The following is an 18,823-nucleotide window of genomic DNA, read 5'->3' as shown; positions in this document are numbered from 1 at the left end:
AAACTCCGTCTCTACTAAAAAATACAAAAATTAGCCAGGTATGGTGGCAGGTGCCTGTAATCCCAGCTACTCAGGAGGCTGAGGCAGGAGAATTGCTTGAGCCCAGATGGCAGAGGTTGCAGGGAGCCAAGATTGTGCCACTGCACTCCAGCCTGGGTGATAGAGTGAGACTCCATCTCAAAAAGGAAAAAAAAAAAAAATTTATTTTGTGATGAGCAAAAAATTAGAAAGAACCCCAGTGTCTGTCAACTGGTGAATAGACAGACACATTACAGTATGCCCATCCGGAATACTACTCAGCAAGGAAAAAGCAGTGAGCTACTGATACTTCCAACAAAATGCATGAACCTCCAAAGCACGATACTAAGTAAAAGAAGACACAGACTACATCGTCTGTAGCTTGTGTAATTTCATTTATATGAAATTCTACACAAGGACAGAACTCTAGAGAAAGAAAGATTAGCAGTTGTCAAGGGCAAGGGTGGGGAGAGGAGACGGACAGCAAAGGGATGTGGGGAACCTCACAGACTGACGGAAATGTTTACGTCCCAAACCAGGGAGCTGGTACACACCTACAAACACAGCTGTCAAAACATCTAATTATACACCTAGAATAGGTGAATTTTATGGAACCTCAATAAAGCTGACAGGAAAGAGAGAAGGAGGAAGAGAAGGAAAGTAGAAACTGACCACATGGACCCGGCCATCACCCGTGGAATGGATAGATGGATGTATCGATGGTGCAGGGAGTTGGGGGGATGCTTACGGCAGAAATCCTTCTTCCTGAGTATTAGAAACCCAAACTTTAGGGGAGCACATAACGAAAACAACCCAACTTCCATTTTCCCTGATCCATACAACTAAGGACAACCATGTCACTTTGGATGACAGGCTGAGTTACAGCCAGTCGGAAACAGCGGCAGTGCTACGAGCAGCTGCTGGGGGTATGGCTTCTCTTCCCATGTCTTATGATCCCTGCTAGTGGCATGCAAATGTGATGATGAGTGCTAGGGCAGCCACCTTGGACCATGAGGTTAAAGCCAAGCATAGAGGAGCAAGCAGTGTGCTGACAATGACCTAGACCTGGGGACACTAGTAGAGTTCTATCCCGTGAAGCCATGATTATACACATTTGCCATCACTTGTAGATGTATTCACATCCAACCTCTACACCTCTACAATGCCAGAAACCAGAACTCAATTTTTCCTACTGGCCAACACAAGACAGACTTTTCTTTTCCCTGCCGAGACAAAGTCTTGCTCTGTCACCCAGGCTGGAGTACAGTGGTGAGATCTCAGCCTCTGCCTCCCAGGTTCAAGCAACTTTCCTGCCTCAGCCTCCTAAGTAGCTGGGACTACAGGTACGTGCCACCATGCCCAGCGAATTTTTGTATTTTTCATAGAGATGGAGATTCGCCATGTTGGCCAGGCTGGTCTGGAACCCCTGACCTCAGCTGATCTGCTCCCCTTGACCTCCCAAAGTGCTGGGATTACAGGCACGAGCCACTGCGCCCAGCCGAGACACACATTTCAGTACTCCCCTAAAGTCCTCTGCCTATCATTTAACTTCCACACACATACACGGGCCATGCTCAGGTGACCTACTCTTCGCACTCTGCCAGCCTGCAGGAGCCTGGCTCTCCCAGAAGCCAGCCCGTCGACCTTCCTGGTTGATCCACTCTGCAAGCCTTGCTGAGCTGGGTCCCGGAGAGCATCAGCACCCCCAGAAGAGCATGTGGGAGCTGAGCAAGACCGACTGCATGGAGTGTGAAAGGAAACTGGACCGTGAAACCCCAAGCTCAGTAAGCCAAAGGGAAAGGTCAAGCTGGGAACTGGGGCGTGCAAACCTGCCTACCCCTTTTGGTTCCAAAGATAAGATGGCTATGAGACGAAGCTACATGCCTCCCCCATAGTTTGCCCACAAGGAAATTCCTAGTGAGCTGCAAGGTCTTTTAGGGTGTTTCTTTCTGTTAAGATTTCACCATGGCAATGCAAATGGATAGCTTATCCTTTCGAGTACAGTCACCCTCAACCCACCAGACACAAATGTGTATCTGACTGTTCCCCATTTTGTCTAGGTTATCTTATGTAAAGTACAGATTCCCTGCATCTTTCCTCTGCTCCATCTGTCTGTGTCATCTTAGGTTTAAAAAAAATAATGCAGATTGAGCCAGACAAAGGCATGAACGACTCTTTTTCTCTATCTCCCTCTTACACGAAAAACTGTGTACCTCTCAATAACCAGCCCTTTCCCCTCTAAATTTAGAGCCCTCAAAATCATCTTGGGAGAATGGCATAGACCTGTCTCCCAGGCATGTGTCCTTACTTTTGACAAATAAACCTCCTAAAACGATTAAGATTTGTCTCATCATTTTTTCTCAATTGACAGGGGTGGCTTTCCAAACCAACAGCTCAAGGCCCAGGAGGTCACAGACAAGAGGACCAATTGCCAACTACCACCACTAGCAAGCGACTCGGGGTCCACACTCTGAGATGGAAGGGCCTGAGAGGTCAGCTGCACAAAGAATGTGTCAAGTGGTAGGAAAAAGTAAGGAAGAATAAACCAAAGGTCCTGTGGCAGACTCCATTTCCCATTTTAAAAATCATAAGTAAAAAGGAGGTTATAATAAATTATCTCATTTTCCAGATATGATAAGCACAACTGCTGAAAAGGACAATCAAAGAGAAGTGTCTCAAAATGACTACTGCTGAAAACTAATTTTCTCTTTTTGCATTCTACAATCTCTAAGTACTTTGCTTTAACAATCCTGGATTTTTTTTAGCAGATTTACTGCACAGACAAGAAATGTCAAAGTTTAAAAGCGCATTTACCGAAGTAATCAACATGCAAAACAAACTATTTCTAACAATAAAAAAAAAATTTCAGCTTTAAAGAGAGAAAATTTACTATAATAAGAACAAAAATGATAACTAAGAATAAATCTAATAAAACACGTGAGGCAGGAGAATAGGGTCTGGAGGCAGGAACCTAAGGCCAATTCACACTAACTTCTTAGAACTAAATCAAAAGGAAAACCTCACTTTCAAGCCCAGGTAACAAAAGAACTAGAGGCAATCTACCCGCTCTCTGCATGGCAGATGAAAAACTGAAAGTATCTCTGATTGATCCCCTTCAACAACCAATCAGGCTGGTCCCAGGCCAAGTCTTCCTCTGCATAACAGTGTAAATTTGTGACTTCACTTCAGCCTCTGATTGGTCACTTTCTGCAACCAATCAGACACTTGCATAGGGTGGTTTATAACTTCACTTCAGCTTCTCATTGGTCGCTTTCTGCAACCAATCAGACTGATCGTGGGCCACCACTTCATTTACACAGGGTGTACACCAAGTAACCAATGGGAAACCTCTAGAAGGTATTTAAACCCCAGAAAATTACGTAACCAGGACCTTGAGCTGCTAGCCCGGGCCTGTTCCCACCCTGTGGAAAGTGCGTTCCTTTTCCAGAAATCTCTGCTTTTATTGCTTCATTCTTCCCTGGCCTTGTTTGTACATTTTGTCCAAGTCTTTGTTCAAGATGCCAAGAACCCAGACACCCTCCACCAGTAACACACATACAAGACCCTTCAGGGAGAAAACTTGAAAACTTCACTGAAAAGCATTAAAAATGACTTTTAAAAGAGGAACTAGCATGTTCATGAAAATGAGTATTTAATTTCATAAAGCTACCCATTCTCCCAAACTAAAAACTGTCTTTTCTGATCCCTGACTTTCCATGCAATAGAAGATTCCATGCAATTCCAACCATAAACCAAACAAATCTAAAAAACAAAAACACAAATGAAAGACCTTGGCAAACTGACTCTGAGACACATGTGGAAGAGCAAGGGGTGGGACTGCCCAGTTCCTGGTGAAGAGAAAACCAGCAGGCGGTACACACCCACACCAGGCAGCAGGATGTCGTAAGGCTAAATTACTTGCAGGATGCAATATGAAGGGAAGACCACCTAAATACTGGGGCAAAACACAACACAACACAGATATACGTGAATGTGGCAGTGACAGAAAACAGAAGTGACATCACAAATGTAGAAAATAAAAAGTCCTTTTTCAAAGCTTTCCTCTTAGTTGATTATAAATCATAGCTTCTTTAAAAGTAAACTTACTGTAGCCTGGCCAACATGGCAAAACCCCGTCTCTAGAGAAAATACAAAAATTAGCTGGGTGTGGTGGTGGGCACCTGTAATCCCAGCTACATGGGCGGCTCAGGCAAAAGGATCGCCTGAACCCAGGAGGCAGAGGTTGCAGTGAGCTGAGATCATGCCCCTACACTGCAGCCTAGGCGACAGAGCAACACTCAGTCTCTAAATGAATGAATAAATGAATGAATGAATGAATGAATGAATGAATGAAAAAAGGGGTAGAGAGCAGACTACAGAAAGAGTGATGCAGCCCCAGAAGACCCCAATTAAATTCATACATTGTGTTCCTACTGTCACATGACATGAATGAAAGTGACAAAGAATCGTAAACCGAAAAGGCAAGACAGTGTCATCCAGGTAGGGGTTTCAAGGGGAAAGGGGGGTACACAGCAGCCCCAGTGCTCTGGGTAAGGCCTGAGTTCATGGCCATGTGTGCGGCTGGGCAGCAATGGTGGCGTTCTACCTCCTAAATCTGGCAGTGGATCATGAGTGCATACGTCCACACATATGAATTACATACAGTCTTTGGCGTGTGACAATATTATACAGTAAAAATATTTAAAGAACAAATGAGATTCCCGTCAGCAACTGTGTCCACAAGGGCCAGGCGCAGCAGCAGTTCGCCTGGGAGCCACTCCCAACAAGGCGAACTCCCGCCAAGGGCTTCTTACCTCCGTCACCTTGGGCTGCAGGATCAACGCTTCAGGGCTCATGCGAGGGATGTCTATGTGGATCTGGAGAAGCAGGAGAAACAGACGTGTATGTTACGTGACAACGAATACCACTGCAAGTGTTATGACTAAAACGGCAACGCTGAGGGACGGCCTCCCCCTGCCTTTACCCTGCTCTCTCGAGAATTCTCATTCTCTACACTACCACGATCTCCCCTGAAGGAGGCATCCAAAGCCTGTTCTCTCCGAACAGCTCGCCCAGTCCTAGGTGACAGGCCTGTCTGACACTGTCCCCGCCCAGCAGCCGCTGCTGCGTGATGAGGAACAGAGCAGGCCTCAGATGCTTAGTAACATCAGCCACAGCAATTAGTAAACATCGATTTTCAGCCTCTGACACAGGAGCAATTCAAGTACGTCAATAGTTGACAAGTTTTCCGCTGCGACAGCTTCTTCTTGGACAGAGGCCACATTTTTCTCCACTTTATGAAGTCCTGGGGGAATCTAGAACATTTTTCAAAGGAAGCATTTGAAAGCCTCAGTTAGTGTCAGCTGGTTCCTGCTTGGCCACCAACTGACATGAGATTTATAATGAAGTCCCCAACACTGCAAAGGACACTTGTGGGCCCCAGAAGCAGCCAAACGAGAGTGCTGTGAACTCAGGCTGGCTCCCAGCATCCCACGCAAACTTCTCGCACTAGCCCACACTCCCGTTTGTCCAGGACAGTGGCTCCAATGGGCTGAGGGAAGATAAACGCATTTTCATGCCGAGGGAGACGCTACGATTGCATTGCATTTCACCCCATCCTTACACATCCCCACAGAGGACCCTCACATCCAGGAGGCTGGGACACTGTCACTCTGCCACTTACCACACTGTGGCCAGGCCTCAGTTTCCTTGTCTACAAAACGGACACTCCAAGTACCTCAAAAGGTTACTGGTAAACATCAAGGAACATTGTGAGTCAACAGCCAAACGGAATAAGCTGAGACGCACACGCATCTGTGATGCGGGCAGCAGGAGCGAAGGAGGCCTGCCAGCAGCAGTGCTGCTGAAGAGGAGCGGGTGGGGGGATGGGGGGGAAGAGGAGGACAGGTGGGACAGGACGGGGGGACGAGGAGGGGGGCCAGGAGGAGGAAGAGGGGGACAAGGAGGAGACAGAAGTGGCACTACTCTATCCAGAGAGGCAGGGCCAAAAGACTGCAGCCGGCCACATGCAAGAGCCCAGGTGCCAGCAGGGATAAGGGCCCAGGTCTGTCATCAGGGTGTCCTGGAGGGCTGTCTATTCCAATACAGTTACACTTGTGTGGACACACACCCCATCCCCAGCATGAGTGGCATAAGCTGCTGCAGGGCAGGAACCAGGTCTGAGCCACCTCTACATGCCCAGGGCCAGCACAGCCCCTTACATAAAAGATCCTGTCACACATTTATTAAGGAGACAAGGCAGCATCCACCAGACCCCACACCTGCCATCCTCCCCTTCACCAGGGGAGACTCCAACATTAGAGAGATGGTCCTCCACAGGGCTGGGCAGGTAGGGCTCTGTGCACCCCTCCTTCCATCCCACCTGCCCCCCATGAAACACAGAACTGGGCACAAAGGAAATAGGCCATGACAGAGTTGACTGGGGGAGGAAAAGACAGACCAGACCAATATTTCATTCTGACTCCATATGGCTCTCCATGCGGCTTTGACATAACATCTTCAGCAGAAGAGCGAGCACACACAAATCAGATAAAGAAGGATGGAACGCAAGTGGGGAAGCTGCCGAAGGCACCCCCTCCTACTGCCTCCATCGGTGTGCAGGGGCGGGCTGCCAGTCAGGCTCAGTCCACGGGTCAAATGCCCAACTGGACGGCAAGGAGAAACCAGGGTCCCCAAACCCCATCGGGCCCAGCTCTGCCTGAAATGACGATGGTGAGAAAGAAGGCGCAGTTCCAAGAAGCCTGGAAGCATTAGGCAGGGAGGAAAAACGACTGCATCACCGCACACATGTCTCATCTATATTAATGTAGAAACAGTTTGGAAATTCACAATAGTATGCCATCTTTTTATTACCTATCACAGTAACTAAATAAAGATGTATGCAGCCCGTTCGTAATTAACTTTCTCTTCAAAAACTCGGAACAGAATTCCGCTTGCTAAAACTCGCAGATAGATGCGAGTGTCATCCTTTAGAAATCGTTTTCTGAAATTAAAATGCATTAAAAAACGCGCTCAAAACAATGCCAAATTTATTAATTTCCTAAAACCAATGCAGTAGCAAAAGAGACCAGGTAAGCTAATATTTCCTTAAACAAATCCAAAGTAATCTGTGTATCAAGTCAGTTTCCCAGAGTAACTGGGTGGTGGCCCAGTGCAGCCTGGGAGCCCCGGTGCCAGACAGAAGGCACCAGAGGCCAGTGGGAGCTCCGGCCAGGAAGGAAACGGAGGCGGCCATGGCCCCAGTCTCACTCCTAAGCAAGTCACTTTTCCTCCTGTAGCCCTGTGTTCAGGAATGCATTGAACTTAAAGAATCTTTGATTACGTAACAGAGGTAAGGCATATCTTTGGACTTTTTTTGTGTGTGTGATGCAGTTTCGCTCTTGTTACCCAGGCTGGAGTGCAATGGCCCGATCTCGGCTCACCGCAACCTCCGCCTCCTGGGTTCAGGCAATTCTCCTGCCTCAGCCTCTTGAGTAGCTGGGATTACAGGCACGTGCCACCATGCCCAGCTAGTTTTTTGTATTTTTAGTAGAGACAGGGTTTCACCATGTTGACCAGGATGGTCTCGATCTCTCGACCTCGTGATCCATCCACCTCGGCCTCCTGAAGTGCTGGAGTTACAGGCTTGAGCCACCGTGCCCGGCCTGGACTTTTTTTTTTAACAGATAAAACAAACAAAGAGATGTGGATATCCCACGTCTGAGAGAGGAAAATGTGGCAAAGCTCCTCCACCTAGAAGTAACGTTTGCAGAAGGAGATATTCCTGGCATGCCTCGGGAAGCCCAGAAGCTGATTTCAGATATCTGAGACAATAGTATCAATTAAGAACTACCAATCTGACCTTTCACATATTACAAAGAGAGTGAGAATTATACAGTCCTCAAAGAGCTATTCTAACAGTAAATTCTGGATGTACTGTGAATCATAAATCAATTTTAAGTATTTTCCCATTATGTACATCATCTGTCAACTGACTATTTAAGAAACCATAATTAGACACATTTTATATTAAACTAAATAGCAAAATGGTAGCTTGGCTGCACCGTCTATGGTCTGAAGTATGTCCCCCACAAACCCAAGCTGATTAACATACCTTTCCTGGGTCGGTATCATGTCCCTAGCTGAACCAAAGAACCCAGCGCCAGCTGCCCCCATGCAACCTCTCTGTCCTGATGCCGTCCAGCTCAATGCCTGGGCCTGGGCCTTCAGGAATGGCCTTTTATTACCAGATAGCAGCTCATGCTGACACAAACTCCCACCATCACCCTAAGGCAGGTCACAGGAATCCATGGCATTTATTTTACCACCTCAATTTAAAATACTCTTTTTTACTTTTGTAGAGAGAATTGAAGACAAGCAAGATAGTACTATTGGAATAAATTTTCCATTATTTGTTTTACAATTTATTAGAAAAGAAAAATCTGTGAGCTAATCAGGGACCTGCATCTTTAACTCTGACCAACTCCACGTGGTTTTGATAAAAACATTTCCTCCTATAAATCACATGGAAGCAAAGTACTTCAGGTAACACACGAAAGACAGAAAGGGTTCTCACCTGCCTGTACGTGTCCTGGTGAACTTCATCATTCCTCGAATGGTAATAGTGTTCAATAAATGCAAAATACTCTTTTTGTTTTCTCTGGAGAGTGGCTGGTCTCCGGTCTACATTGGCAGGAAGGTAGCCCTGAGTGAGGAATAAAAAACAAAAAATATACAGGGTCACAGTGAATTCATGGAGTCCCTATGAGAAGTGTGAAATAAAAAGGTTTGCATCCTACCTGAGCTTGGCATTCTGAAATCTGATACAAAGGGGAGCACAAATTGTGGGAAAAAAGAAACACACACAGAGAAGGTCAGCCAGCTGAACACCATGCAGGCAGCACTCCCGACGGCACCAAGGAAGGGGCCAGGGCTCGCGTCCGCGGTCTCCTGGGGCAGGCCCTCTTCCCTCGGCCTGACCGGAGTCGCTCAGGCTCTGCAGCAGGTGAGCCCACGGCCTTCCTACAGCAGGGCTGCGCGATGAGACAAGCCCTTCTCTATTGGCCTCATACACCAGGAAGGACTCCAAAGTCTCAAGAGTCTTCTACCAGCAACCACACGCACACATATACACACATACGTGTGTACATGCACACATACACACACATATGTGTGTACATGCACGCACACATACGTGTATACACACACGTGTGTATACACACACGTGTGTATACATACACGCATATACACATATGTGTATACATACACGCATACACACACATACATGTGTATGTACTGTCACTTAGGTAAATGTGCGGCTGTCTTCAAACACTCATGGGCCTGTGGGAGCTGTGTCCCAGGACGGAAAGGGGACTTGACCTCAGAAAGGGCCAGCCAGCACAAGGCAGTCACGAAGAGCCCGATTCCTGGTCCCAAAGGTCCGGGGTTTCATGTTTTCTGTTGCCTTGTTTCTACTTTTTAACTTGAAGTTATTGACAATATATAGTTGCCCCTAAGTGTCCTCGGGGGATACCAACATTCTTAGCTGCTCAAGACCCTTGTATAAAATGGCATAGTATTTGCATGTAACCTATGCACATCTTCCTGAGTACTTCAAATAATGTATGACTCCTGGCACAAGGTAAATACTATGTAAACAGTTGTTAGACTGTGTTGTTATTTATATTATCTTTTGTTGCATTATTACTTTTCATTGGTTCTTTTTCCAAATACTTTCCATGCACAGTTGGTTGAATCTTCAGATGCAAAACCCTTAGATATAAATGGCCAACTCTAATTTATAAAATAAGTGTGCCCATTTTAGCCAACCAGTTTGGTGGCTTTTGACAAAGGTAGCCAGCTATGTAACTCATACTCCAAGGAAGATACAGACACCCTTCCATCCTCCCGCCCCCGCAGACTTCCCGGTACCCTCTAGCAGCCTGTTCCAACCCTGGCAGAGGAGGCGCTCACATCGTCACTGTGTATGGCTGAGCCTGACTTAGAACTCTCTAGAAATGGAGTCACTCAGGACCTACACTGTACGCAAGCTTTTCCTTTGCTCGGCAGCAGAGCATCTTCTGAGACGCTTCCAAGTTAGGTAATCAGCTGCCATCTCCTTTCCCTAGCTGTGTCCATTGTATGGATCCACCAGTTTGTTAAAGGTTCACCTGTCAATGAACATTTGCGTCGTTTCCGGTTTGGGGTTTGTTATATTCTTGCACAAGATTTTTGTTGGCATACGCTTTGGCTTTTCATGGTTAAATACCCAGGACTAGAGTTACTGGGTCATAATATTGGTATATGTTTAGTTTTCTAAGAAACTGCCAGATCTTTTTCCAAAGCAGCAAGGTATGAGAACTCCAGATGCCCCATACCCTTTCCAACACTTAGGACTGTGAATCTAACTATCAGCCAGGCGGTTGGGTATGGCTTTAATTTCCTTTCCATAACGATTAATGACACTGAACATCCTTCTTTGGTGAAGTATCTGTTCAGATCTTTGGCCCAGTGTTTACCCAGGTTGTGCGTCATCTTATTACTGAGTTTGAGGAGCTCTATATACACTCTAGATATGAATCTCTTTCCTGTGTATGCACTGTCATTCCTCACCACAATCTAAGGCTTGCTTTTTTGTCTCAAACAGATGAAGTCTTCAAGTTTCATGAAGTCAAACTGATAGCTTTTCTTTTATAATCAGTGTTCTTGTATCTTATATAAAAAAGATTTTTGGGAGCGCACAGTGGCTCACACCAGTAATCCCAGCACTTTGGGAGATCGAGATGGGTGAATCACAAGGTCAGAAGTTCGAGACCAGCCTGGACAACATGGTGAAGCCCCATCTCCACCAAAAATACGAAATGTCATCAGGTGTGGTGGTGCCTGCCTGTATCCTCAGCTACTTGGGAGGCTGAGACAGGAGAATCACTTGAACCCAGGAGGCAGAGGTTGCAGTGAGCCAAGATCACAACACTGCACTCCAGCCTGGGCAAGAGAGCAAGACCCTGTCAAAAAATAAAAAATAAATAAATAAAAAATTCTCCTTGTTCTTCCCTGGAAGTCTTAACACTCTGCCTGGCCACATCTTTCTCATCTCTCAAGTGTCTCTTCAGTGGCCACCTCTCCCATGAGGTCTCACCGGGCACATGGTCAATAGTCACTTCTCCCATGAGGTGGGGCTGGTCACTCGATGCTCCGGCAGCATGTAGCTAGAAGTTCCCTCAGGGCCAGCCCCTCATGATGCCAACCAGCTGGCAGGCACACAAGCTCTCACTGGGTGAATCACATACGAACAAGAGACTGAATGAACAAACAAATTTATCCCAGATGGCACTTTGTGCCTCTTAAAGTGCTTCCACGTCTGTAGTAGACATCACTGTGTTACCCACCAAACATCTACTCATCCTTCCTGGAAGAGAGCCCTGGAGATGCTCTGGGGGCCACGTCTCCCTATGCCCAACCCTTGTGGCCCACATGGGAACCCTCTTCCTTCAGGACAGGTCTTGACTGGGCTAAGCGGCACAGCTAAGCCCTTTTCCAGCCACCATGACTGACAGTTCGGGGGTGGTGAGATGGCCCCTCACAGGAATAAGAGCCAAGCCAGGGCTTTTCCTTGCTGCTGCTGTGAAACAAAGCAAGTGTACACAGGGTGGAGCTGGGGCGGCCACCCTCCGATGGGAAGGGAGAATTACAAGCTGCAGGTCCACTAAAAAGCTGACCTGAAGGACAGCGGGACTCAGAGAGCCCCCAGGCCTCAAGCATGAAGGTAGACTCCAGCCCCATCTTTTCAGCTGTGTGAGCAATGACATTCCTTCCGTTCTCCTTCAGTTTCTACTGGCACCTATTCTATATTGTAAATTACACTCAGGCACATTCGTTTTAACACATTAGGGTCACACCATTGAAACTTCTTTTTAATAAATGCTTACTCAAGTATAGCATACTCACATAAAGGTGTACCCCAAAATCGTGTGTGAATTATCACAAAGTGAGCACGTCTGTAAATACCATCCAGGTAACAGCCAGGCCATCATCGTCTTATCAGGCCTCTCAGTCCCCGCCCCTTACCTGGTCCTCTCCTAAGCGGTAATTTCTGTCTGGCTGCTTTCATTCAGTGTTACCCTTGAAAACCAGTTCATGTCGTAGCATGTAACAGCAGCTCCTCTCTCCACTGTTGCATAATACTGCAAGGTATGAAATCCATTCTATGAACAAAAACATTTGTGCTGTTTCCAGCTTTTGCTTTAAAGATTCTTGAAGCTCCCTTTTTATGTTACATGACACGCATTTCTGTTAAGGCTATACCTGGAAGTAGACCTGCTAGGTCTGCATACCTCTGAAAGATTTTGCTAAAGGATTTTCAAAGTGATTTTGCTCCCATCAGAGTGTTCTAGGTCCTTGTCAGCACTTGATACTGGATCCTTTGACCTTAGCCTTTCTGATGGCTCTGCCGTGCTATCTATTAGACTATGTTTCGCTTTCATTGAGTCTCCCAGAAGACAAAGGGAGGCTGGTTGTGTGTCCGCATCTCTGAAAGGCGAGTGCAGATGTATTAGCCCCTTCCTGTGAGGCCATCTGCCTCCTTTCTCAAAGGCATTCATATCTAGAGAGTCCACGTGTCAGCCCTGCTATGAACAGCCTTCTTTTGTGAGCTGCCTTTTCACCCTATTAATGACATCTTTGATGAAGAGAAGTCCCTAACTTTAATGTAGCCCAGTTTATGAATCTTTTATGATTAGTCCTTCCCCTTTAAAATCCTGCCCGTGTTCCCATGTCATTAAGTACAGTTCTACAATAGGAATCAGCAAACTACAGCCCACCATCTATTTGCGTAAAGAAAATGTGGCTGGACCCGGCACAGCCCATCTGTTTACGTACTGTGCGTGGAGCTGCTTCAGCCCTGCAGCAGCAGAGTGGGGTGGCTACGAGAGACCACGTGGCCGACAGGCTCAAATATTTACCATCCAGACCTTTACAGAAAACATTCCCTACTCTAAAACATCAATCTTAAAGGTGACATTGGCTTCCATCATACCTATTTCTGTCACCTTTCCCCAATCTGTAAGCATTTTAATTATTTCTAATTGTCCAGTATTCTAAAACACACATGAGCTAACAATGGCAATTATTTCCTGAGGTAAAATTCCTACAGTGAACTTTTAGCTCAAAGGAATACTGGATACCTTCAAGGTTTACGATGTGTGATTTCCAAGTAGCCCTGGCAGAAAGGGCAGCAGGTCACAACTCAACCGCCTGGTTACACATGTGTCGAACGCCTCCCCGACCGGACAGGACAAGGTGTCTCAGGGGAGAACACTCTCAGGAAAAACAATCGCTGTCGATTACGGTATTCTGCAGAGGAGCACTGAGCAGTCTCTTGGAAAGGTGCACTCGGGAGGGAGACACCAGGAGTCCTCGTGATGGCGGAAAGGAGTGGCCATCATTCCCACCTGGCCTCTGTTCTCCCACAAAATGAGAAAATAGTAGTATTCCAAAGAGCATACTGCTTCGCATCATTCTAACAGTGACAAAAAGGGTCACCAGCCCCGAGTGTGCACAGCAGTGCCAGGCATGGTTCTGTGTCCTCCTGCGTGGCTATTTCACGACCCACCCACCTGCGCACCTCCATACTCAGGCCTCTTTCACTGGGATGTGCTGGTGGATTGCCAGAGGCAGAACTCCTTCTGTTGGGTACCCAGCCCTGCTCCCCGTTACGGGAAGGCATAAAATTACTGGTGGTGACCAGACCTGAGTGAAACAGGCTTCTTCAAGTGAAGGCCAGCTTCGCAGACAAGTCATCTCAGAACCACCCGCTTCATCCAGACCCGTGTTCACCTAATTGTTATTTCACGCCTGTATTGCCTCTTGTCAATAACAATTACATAAGATTACTTCTGGTTTTTGACCCCAAATTGCCATACCCGTAGGTTAACTAAGGAAGAGTTGGCTCCCCACCAGACTGCGCTACACACAGTGCTGCTGTAACTCCACTAATCACAGAAGGCCGTCATTGTCCCTATCTACAGACGAGGAGACAGGCTCAGGAAATGTGGTTAACATGCCCAGAGTCACCCGGACACAACGGCAAACTAAAGCCAACCCCCAGCTCCTGACATGAGGTCCCACACTGCTCACGAGAGTCATCTGATCCCAAGTCACTGAAGACCTGGGGACAAATCTGCATGCTGAGAGCCACCCACAGATACAAACACAACAACAGTCATTCACCCAGCCCCAGCCATACAGAGACGCTGAAGACAGTCCAGGCTCGCAGGGGACTGTCCATCAGTGGGTGGACCACACGGTCCTTTCTCCACACTCTGGTGAGAGACCCTGTGAAAATCACATCATTTTAATACCACTACCCTGAAAAAACTTCCAATTGCTTCCAATCGTGCTCACCATAAAAGCCCAGGCCCTGCCTAGGCCGAGAGCTCCTGCGGGCCTGGCCCTTCCTGCCTCTCTGACCAAGAGGCCAACACTCATCACTCACCATGGCTCCTCCCGCTTTTACTACGCGGCTTAAATGTTCCTTAAATGTCATGCCCCCTCCTGCCTCAATGCGTCTCTCTGAATTTACTGTTCCTCTGCTGTGACTCATTTCATCTACATCAGGTCAGTGAACTGACCACCAGCCAGTCCTGCCAACCCATATTTGTAAATGAAGTGTTACGGGAACATAGCTGTGCGCCTTCATTTACATGGATTCCCTATGGCTACTCTGGGCCACAATGGCAGAGCTGAGCTGCAACAGACCACAAGGGCCACCAAGCCTAGGGTGTTGACCGGCTGCCCTTTTGGGGACAGCCGCCGTCCGCTGCTCTCGGTCTGTGCCGGGCCAGCAGCTGCTTCCCCAGGAGCACCTTCTCTCGGTGTCCACCTCCCCGGCTGCGGGAGGAGCCCGTGACACTGCTTCCTGTTACTTACTGTTCTAACTCTTCATCACCTGTGTCTGGTAGGCACTATTCCCCGATGGGAAACACAGTGAGGAACAGATGAGCCCTCTTCAAAGAACCAACCAGAGAGGAATGTATGCCCAGCGCCCACACAGTGACCTCCCTCGTTCCTTTAACTCCTCGCTCAAAGTCACCTCCTCAATGCAGGCCACCCTGACCAGCCACCCACCTACTTAAACAGCACCTTGCCCTCCTCGGCCCTCCCAATCCCACCAAGCTGATCCCAGGCCTTTTCCTGCAACACTCATCGTCTTCCACGGTCCATCAAATTTCCTTCTCAGTGGACCGTCTTCCCCCACCAAATGAGATCTCTGAGAGGGCAGGATGTTCATCCAAGGGCCTGGAACACCATTTGCCCCATGTTAGACGTAGTGAACGCCACATTCTCTTCAGAGAACCAGCACATCAGTATGTTCAGCTCTCTTATTCTTTAATTCTCCATTTTCAAGTTTAACTTCCCGGTTCCCTGTGCCCCCTTGCCTCTAGTTTTGGTAAACAAGTTTCCTGCCAGTTCTAATCAGTACTTCACATCTGTTCCCCTGGTCCCTGCTATGACCTGTTCCATAACCATCCTTCCCACCAAACTACCCAACCCACCATGCTGGCTCATACCCCTGCTCTCTTTAAAACAGCCAATCAGAATTAGCTTAGTCTGTATGGCCCAACCCTAGCCAATAGAGGAACAATGACACAGGAGTAGGGGCTACCTGCATCAGGAATAAGAGCCTCCTCCCCTCGCTCGTCCAGGTGTGTGCTCGCCATTGCTCCATCTGTGAGACGCACCCTTCTCTAGAAGTAAATTGCCTTGCTGAGAAAATTTATATTTGAGTGCTACTTCTTCTGCAGTACCAGAAATGTACACATAACAGATACCCAGTCTTTCCTTGCTAAGTGCCTGAGTGATCATGATGTGCAGCAATACTATCAGACCCAAAGGTGGCCACGGCCCTGAGACTCAGGGAGAAAGACACCTGTGCCAACTTGGGACAAATCAGAATGAGCGTACACTTCTGGGGTTTGGTTTTGATAGTGGAGAAGATGGGGTGGAGAGGAAGAGATAGAGCATGGAAGGCGCAGGGAAACGTGTCCGGGTTGGCCCAGGGGAAGGTCTGAAAAACAGCCTGGCCACTGATGGGTGTGAAACTGTGGGGAGCACCCAGGACACAGGCCCGTGTGCCAGGGAAGGGCCCTGGCCTTCAATACAGGACAGTATGGGCCACCAAGGGTAATCAGCTAGGGCGTGGTGTAGACAGCCTGACATCAACTGCATTCAGCGGCAGCAAAAACTCCGTACTGAACTTGCAAGAGGACTTTCAGAAATACTTCCCATTCCCCAAATTTTAAACTTAACTTGAAACACAAATTCTAGAAGGCAAGTATATCATCATCAGAACACAGGCAATAAAAACCCTGCATGTGCTCCTGACACTCCCATCCCTACAGGAAAACACACATATGCAAGTGGAGGCCTTTCAATAATTAAGCAAGACTAGAAATTATGCAAATGAAATAGATGCAAGAATGCAATGAATTTTAAATGACAGAACTACAAAAAACTTAATTGCTGTATTAGCATGCTATAAAAACACTAATCATAAATGTAAAACAACGCATGCATATACTTACATCTAAATTGTCCTGGTGACACAAAAATCAAATTGTTCCCTCCCACTGTGTTCATATGCAAACCTACCTCAATATTCTTCAGAAAGGAAAGCTAACACTGGAGTCTCAGTTCTCATTTTTAACCATTATACTCACTAATGCAAATGTTAAATGTTTAATTAGTTTTTGTTCCATGTTTCTGAAATACTTATTTTAAAAAGAGCCAAAAATATGATTCTCCATAGCACTAATTTTTAAAAAGTTACCGCCCTGCTTGCATGAAATATAAATATTAAGTAGTATTACTTGTGGCTTAATGACATGTTCTAGACTAGATATTAGTTTTTCATAAATGACAAGTCGTGTTTCTCACCTTTCTTCATTGAGGTGGCATTGCCTACTCATCAATTAAAAACAATGCTACTCCAATCATGTTAATGACAAATCATAAACATAATAAAAAAGAGTCATTAGTTGGCCAGACCCTGAAATAGATTCCCATTCAAGTACAGCTTTGGTTATCTGCCTTTTGAAGCTGGACAAACAATAAATTTTCAATTCTGGGCGTAGCTGTTAACCTCTGGGTCTAGGAAGGACTCATGGACTGGGATAAACCCCTCCGGTCTTACCCTACTCACCCGAGCCTTCCCAGACAAGATGCTCCTGGCTCTCAGCGAATCTCAATGAGCCTCTCACCCCTCCAACACCGACACTCCAATGCCCCAGGCCAGCTTCCCTGCCCAGGTACCTCAGCCCAGGTGTATGCTGCCTGCCGTGGGGCCTCACTGCCCGCACAAGCATAGTGCACGACTTTCAATGACCTGCTTCCCAGGTGGCTCAGGAATGCTCCACCCTGTCCCACTGGAGCCTGAGTGTCCTAGAGCAGCTGTCTCCAACCCTGGGCACACGTGAGAACCCCCAAGAACCCAGGTAACAGTATTTCCTGAGCTCCCCAGGTGATACTAACATGCAACCAAAATGGAAACCCCCAGAATGGTGAAGAGGGCAGGCCTGAACCTGCCACACCCTTGCCCCCCATCCCCCACCTAACCACAGGGCAGGCACTCTGTGGACTACGTGGTTCACAGCTTGCTGGAGTCACTCAACACCCTGATGCCTGAGTCCACCCTAGAGATTCCAATCTGCTTCATGGGCCCAGACACAAGGATCTGGAAAAGCTCCCCAGGAGAGCCCTGGGATTCAGAGAATGATAAAGAGGCATCCTTAATTGGAGAGACCCCTTCCCTGCTGAGTTCCCACCCCCCACCATTCTCCCAAATGTTCTTGTAACCTATGAGAGATGGGAAGGTTCTTCTTGGTTTATATCTTGGACTACATTATAAGGAGGTACGATCTCTTGCTCTATGGCTATTATCCACTATTAACATAAACATATAGCCATGTATATCTATTCTCTCATCAGCTACCTGGACTCGCTCCAGCATGTCTGAACAGGACCAGGCAAGCTCCAAACCCTGGCACATGCCATTCCTTATTTGGAAACCCTCCTGACCTTCTCCTGACCCGCTTCCTCTTCTCCCTCATCTTCTTTCCCCTCATCTATTCAGGAAATTTCCAGATTTTGAGCTAATCAGGTCAAGCATAGAATGTGAGGTCCCGTTCTGGCCAATGGAAACTGGACACAGCAGGAGGGTGGTTGCGTCAGGTTATGAAAGTTCTAAGTGTCCCTGTCTCCCTCGTGCAGGTGGGCCCTCGTGGCAAGGCTGCCAGCGAGTGGCCCCCTCCCGGCAGGAGGTCAACCAGCCTTGCTGAGTGCTCCACTGTCTCCGTGTGGATTCTTCCCGACGTTGTAAACCCATTTCCAACATGACCCCAGTGCTGCAGAGGGCCTGGCTGAGGGCAGATGTGTGAGCAACACGTGCTCAGGGATGGGAGACTGGCATCGTGTGCTCTGCTCCCCATATCTCTACTCTTACAGAAGGCCCAGAGCCACGGTGCAGCGGGACTGTGCCTGGGGAGCCGGACGGCATCAACGCTCGCCAGCACAGGGCGTGGAACATGGCAAAGGCACACTGAGCACTTGTTCCAGAAAAAGAGCCAACGCTTGCTCCCTGCTCTAGCTGCCAGGGTCCTCTCACCCCAGCCCTGTAGCCTTTGGCCCCTCAACTCCCTTCCCTGTTCCTCCCCAGTTCTTCCTGTCCCAGCCCTAGTCCCCTCCCAAGAGCCTGCTAGGAGCAGCCTCCCCTCAACCAGCACTGCTCCTCTGAGTCAGACACTGGGCAAGA

At 47.6% G+C, this 18,823-nt stretch overlaps 1 protein-coding gene across 5 annotated transcripts in view; it reads right to left on the bottom strand.

Moving 5' to 3' along the window:
* Positions 1-18,823, bottom strand: part of TBC1D22A (TBC1 domain family member 22A) — a 366,614-nt gene that overhangs the window by 238,249 nt on the left and 109,542 nt on the right. For all 5 annotated transcript variants that reach the window (XM_074391214.1, XM_003932758.4, XM_074391215.1 and 2 more), the window contains 2 exons: positions 8,594-8,722; positions 4,833-4,895 (listed from right to left, as the gene is read on the bottom strand). In XM_074391214.1, coding sequence (XP_074247315.1) covers positions 4,833-4,895; positions 8,594-8,722 — 192 coding nt within the window. The remainder of the gene's footprint in view (positions 1-4,832; positions 4,896-8,593; positions 8,723-18,823) is intronic.

Source organism: Saimiri boliviensis, chromosome 21 (genome assembly GCF_048565385.1).
Source record: "Saimiri boliviensis isolate mSaiBol1 chromosome 21, mSaiBol1.pri, whole genome shotgun sequence".
NCBI lineage: Eukaryota > Metazoa > Chordata > Mammalia > Primates > Cebidae > Saimiri > Saimiri boliviensis.
Note: the sequence above shows the minus strand (reverse complement) of the source record. Positions and strands in the feature narration are given on the sequence as shown.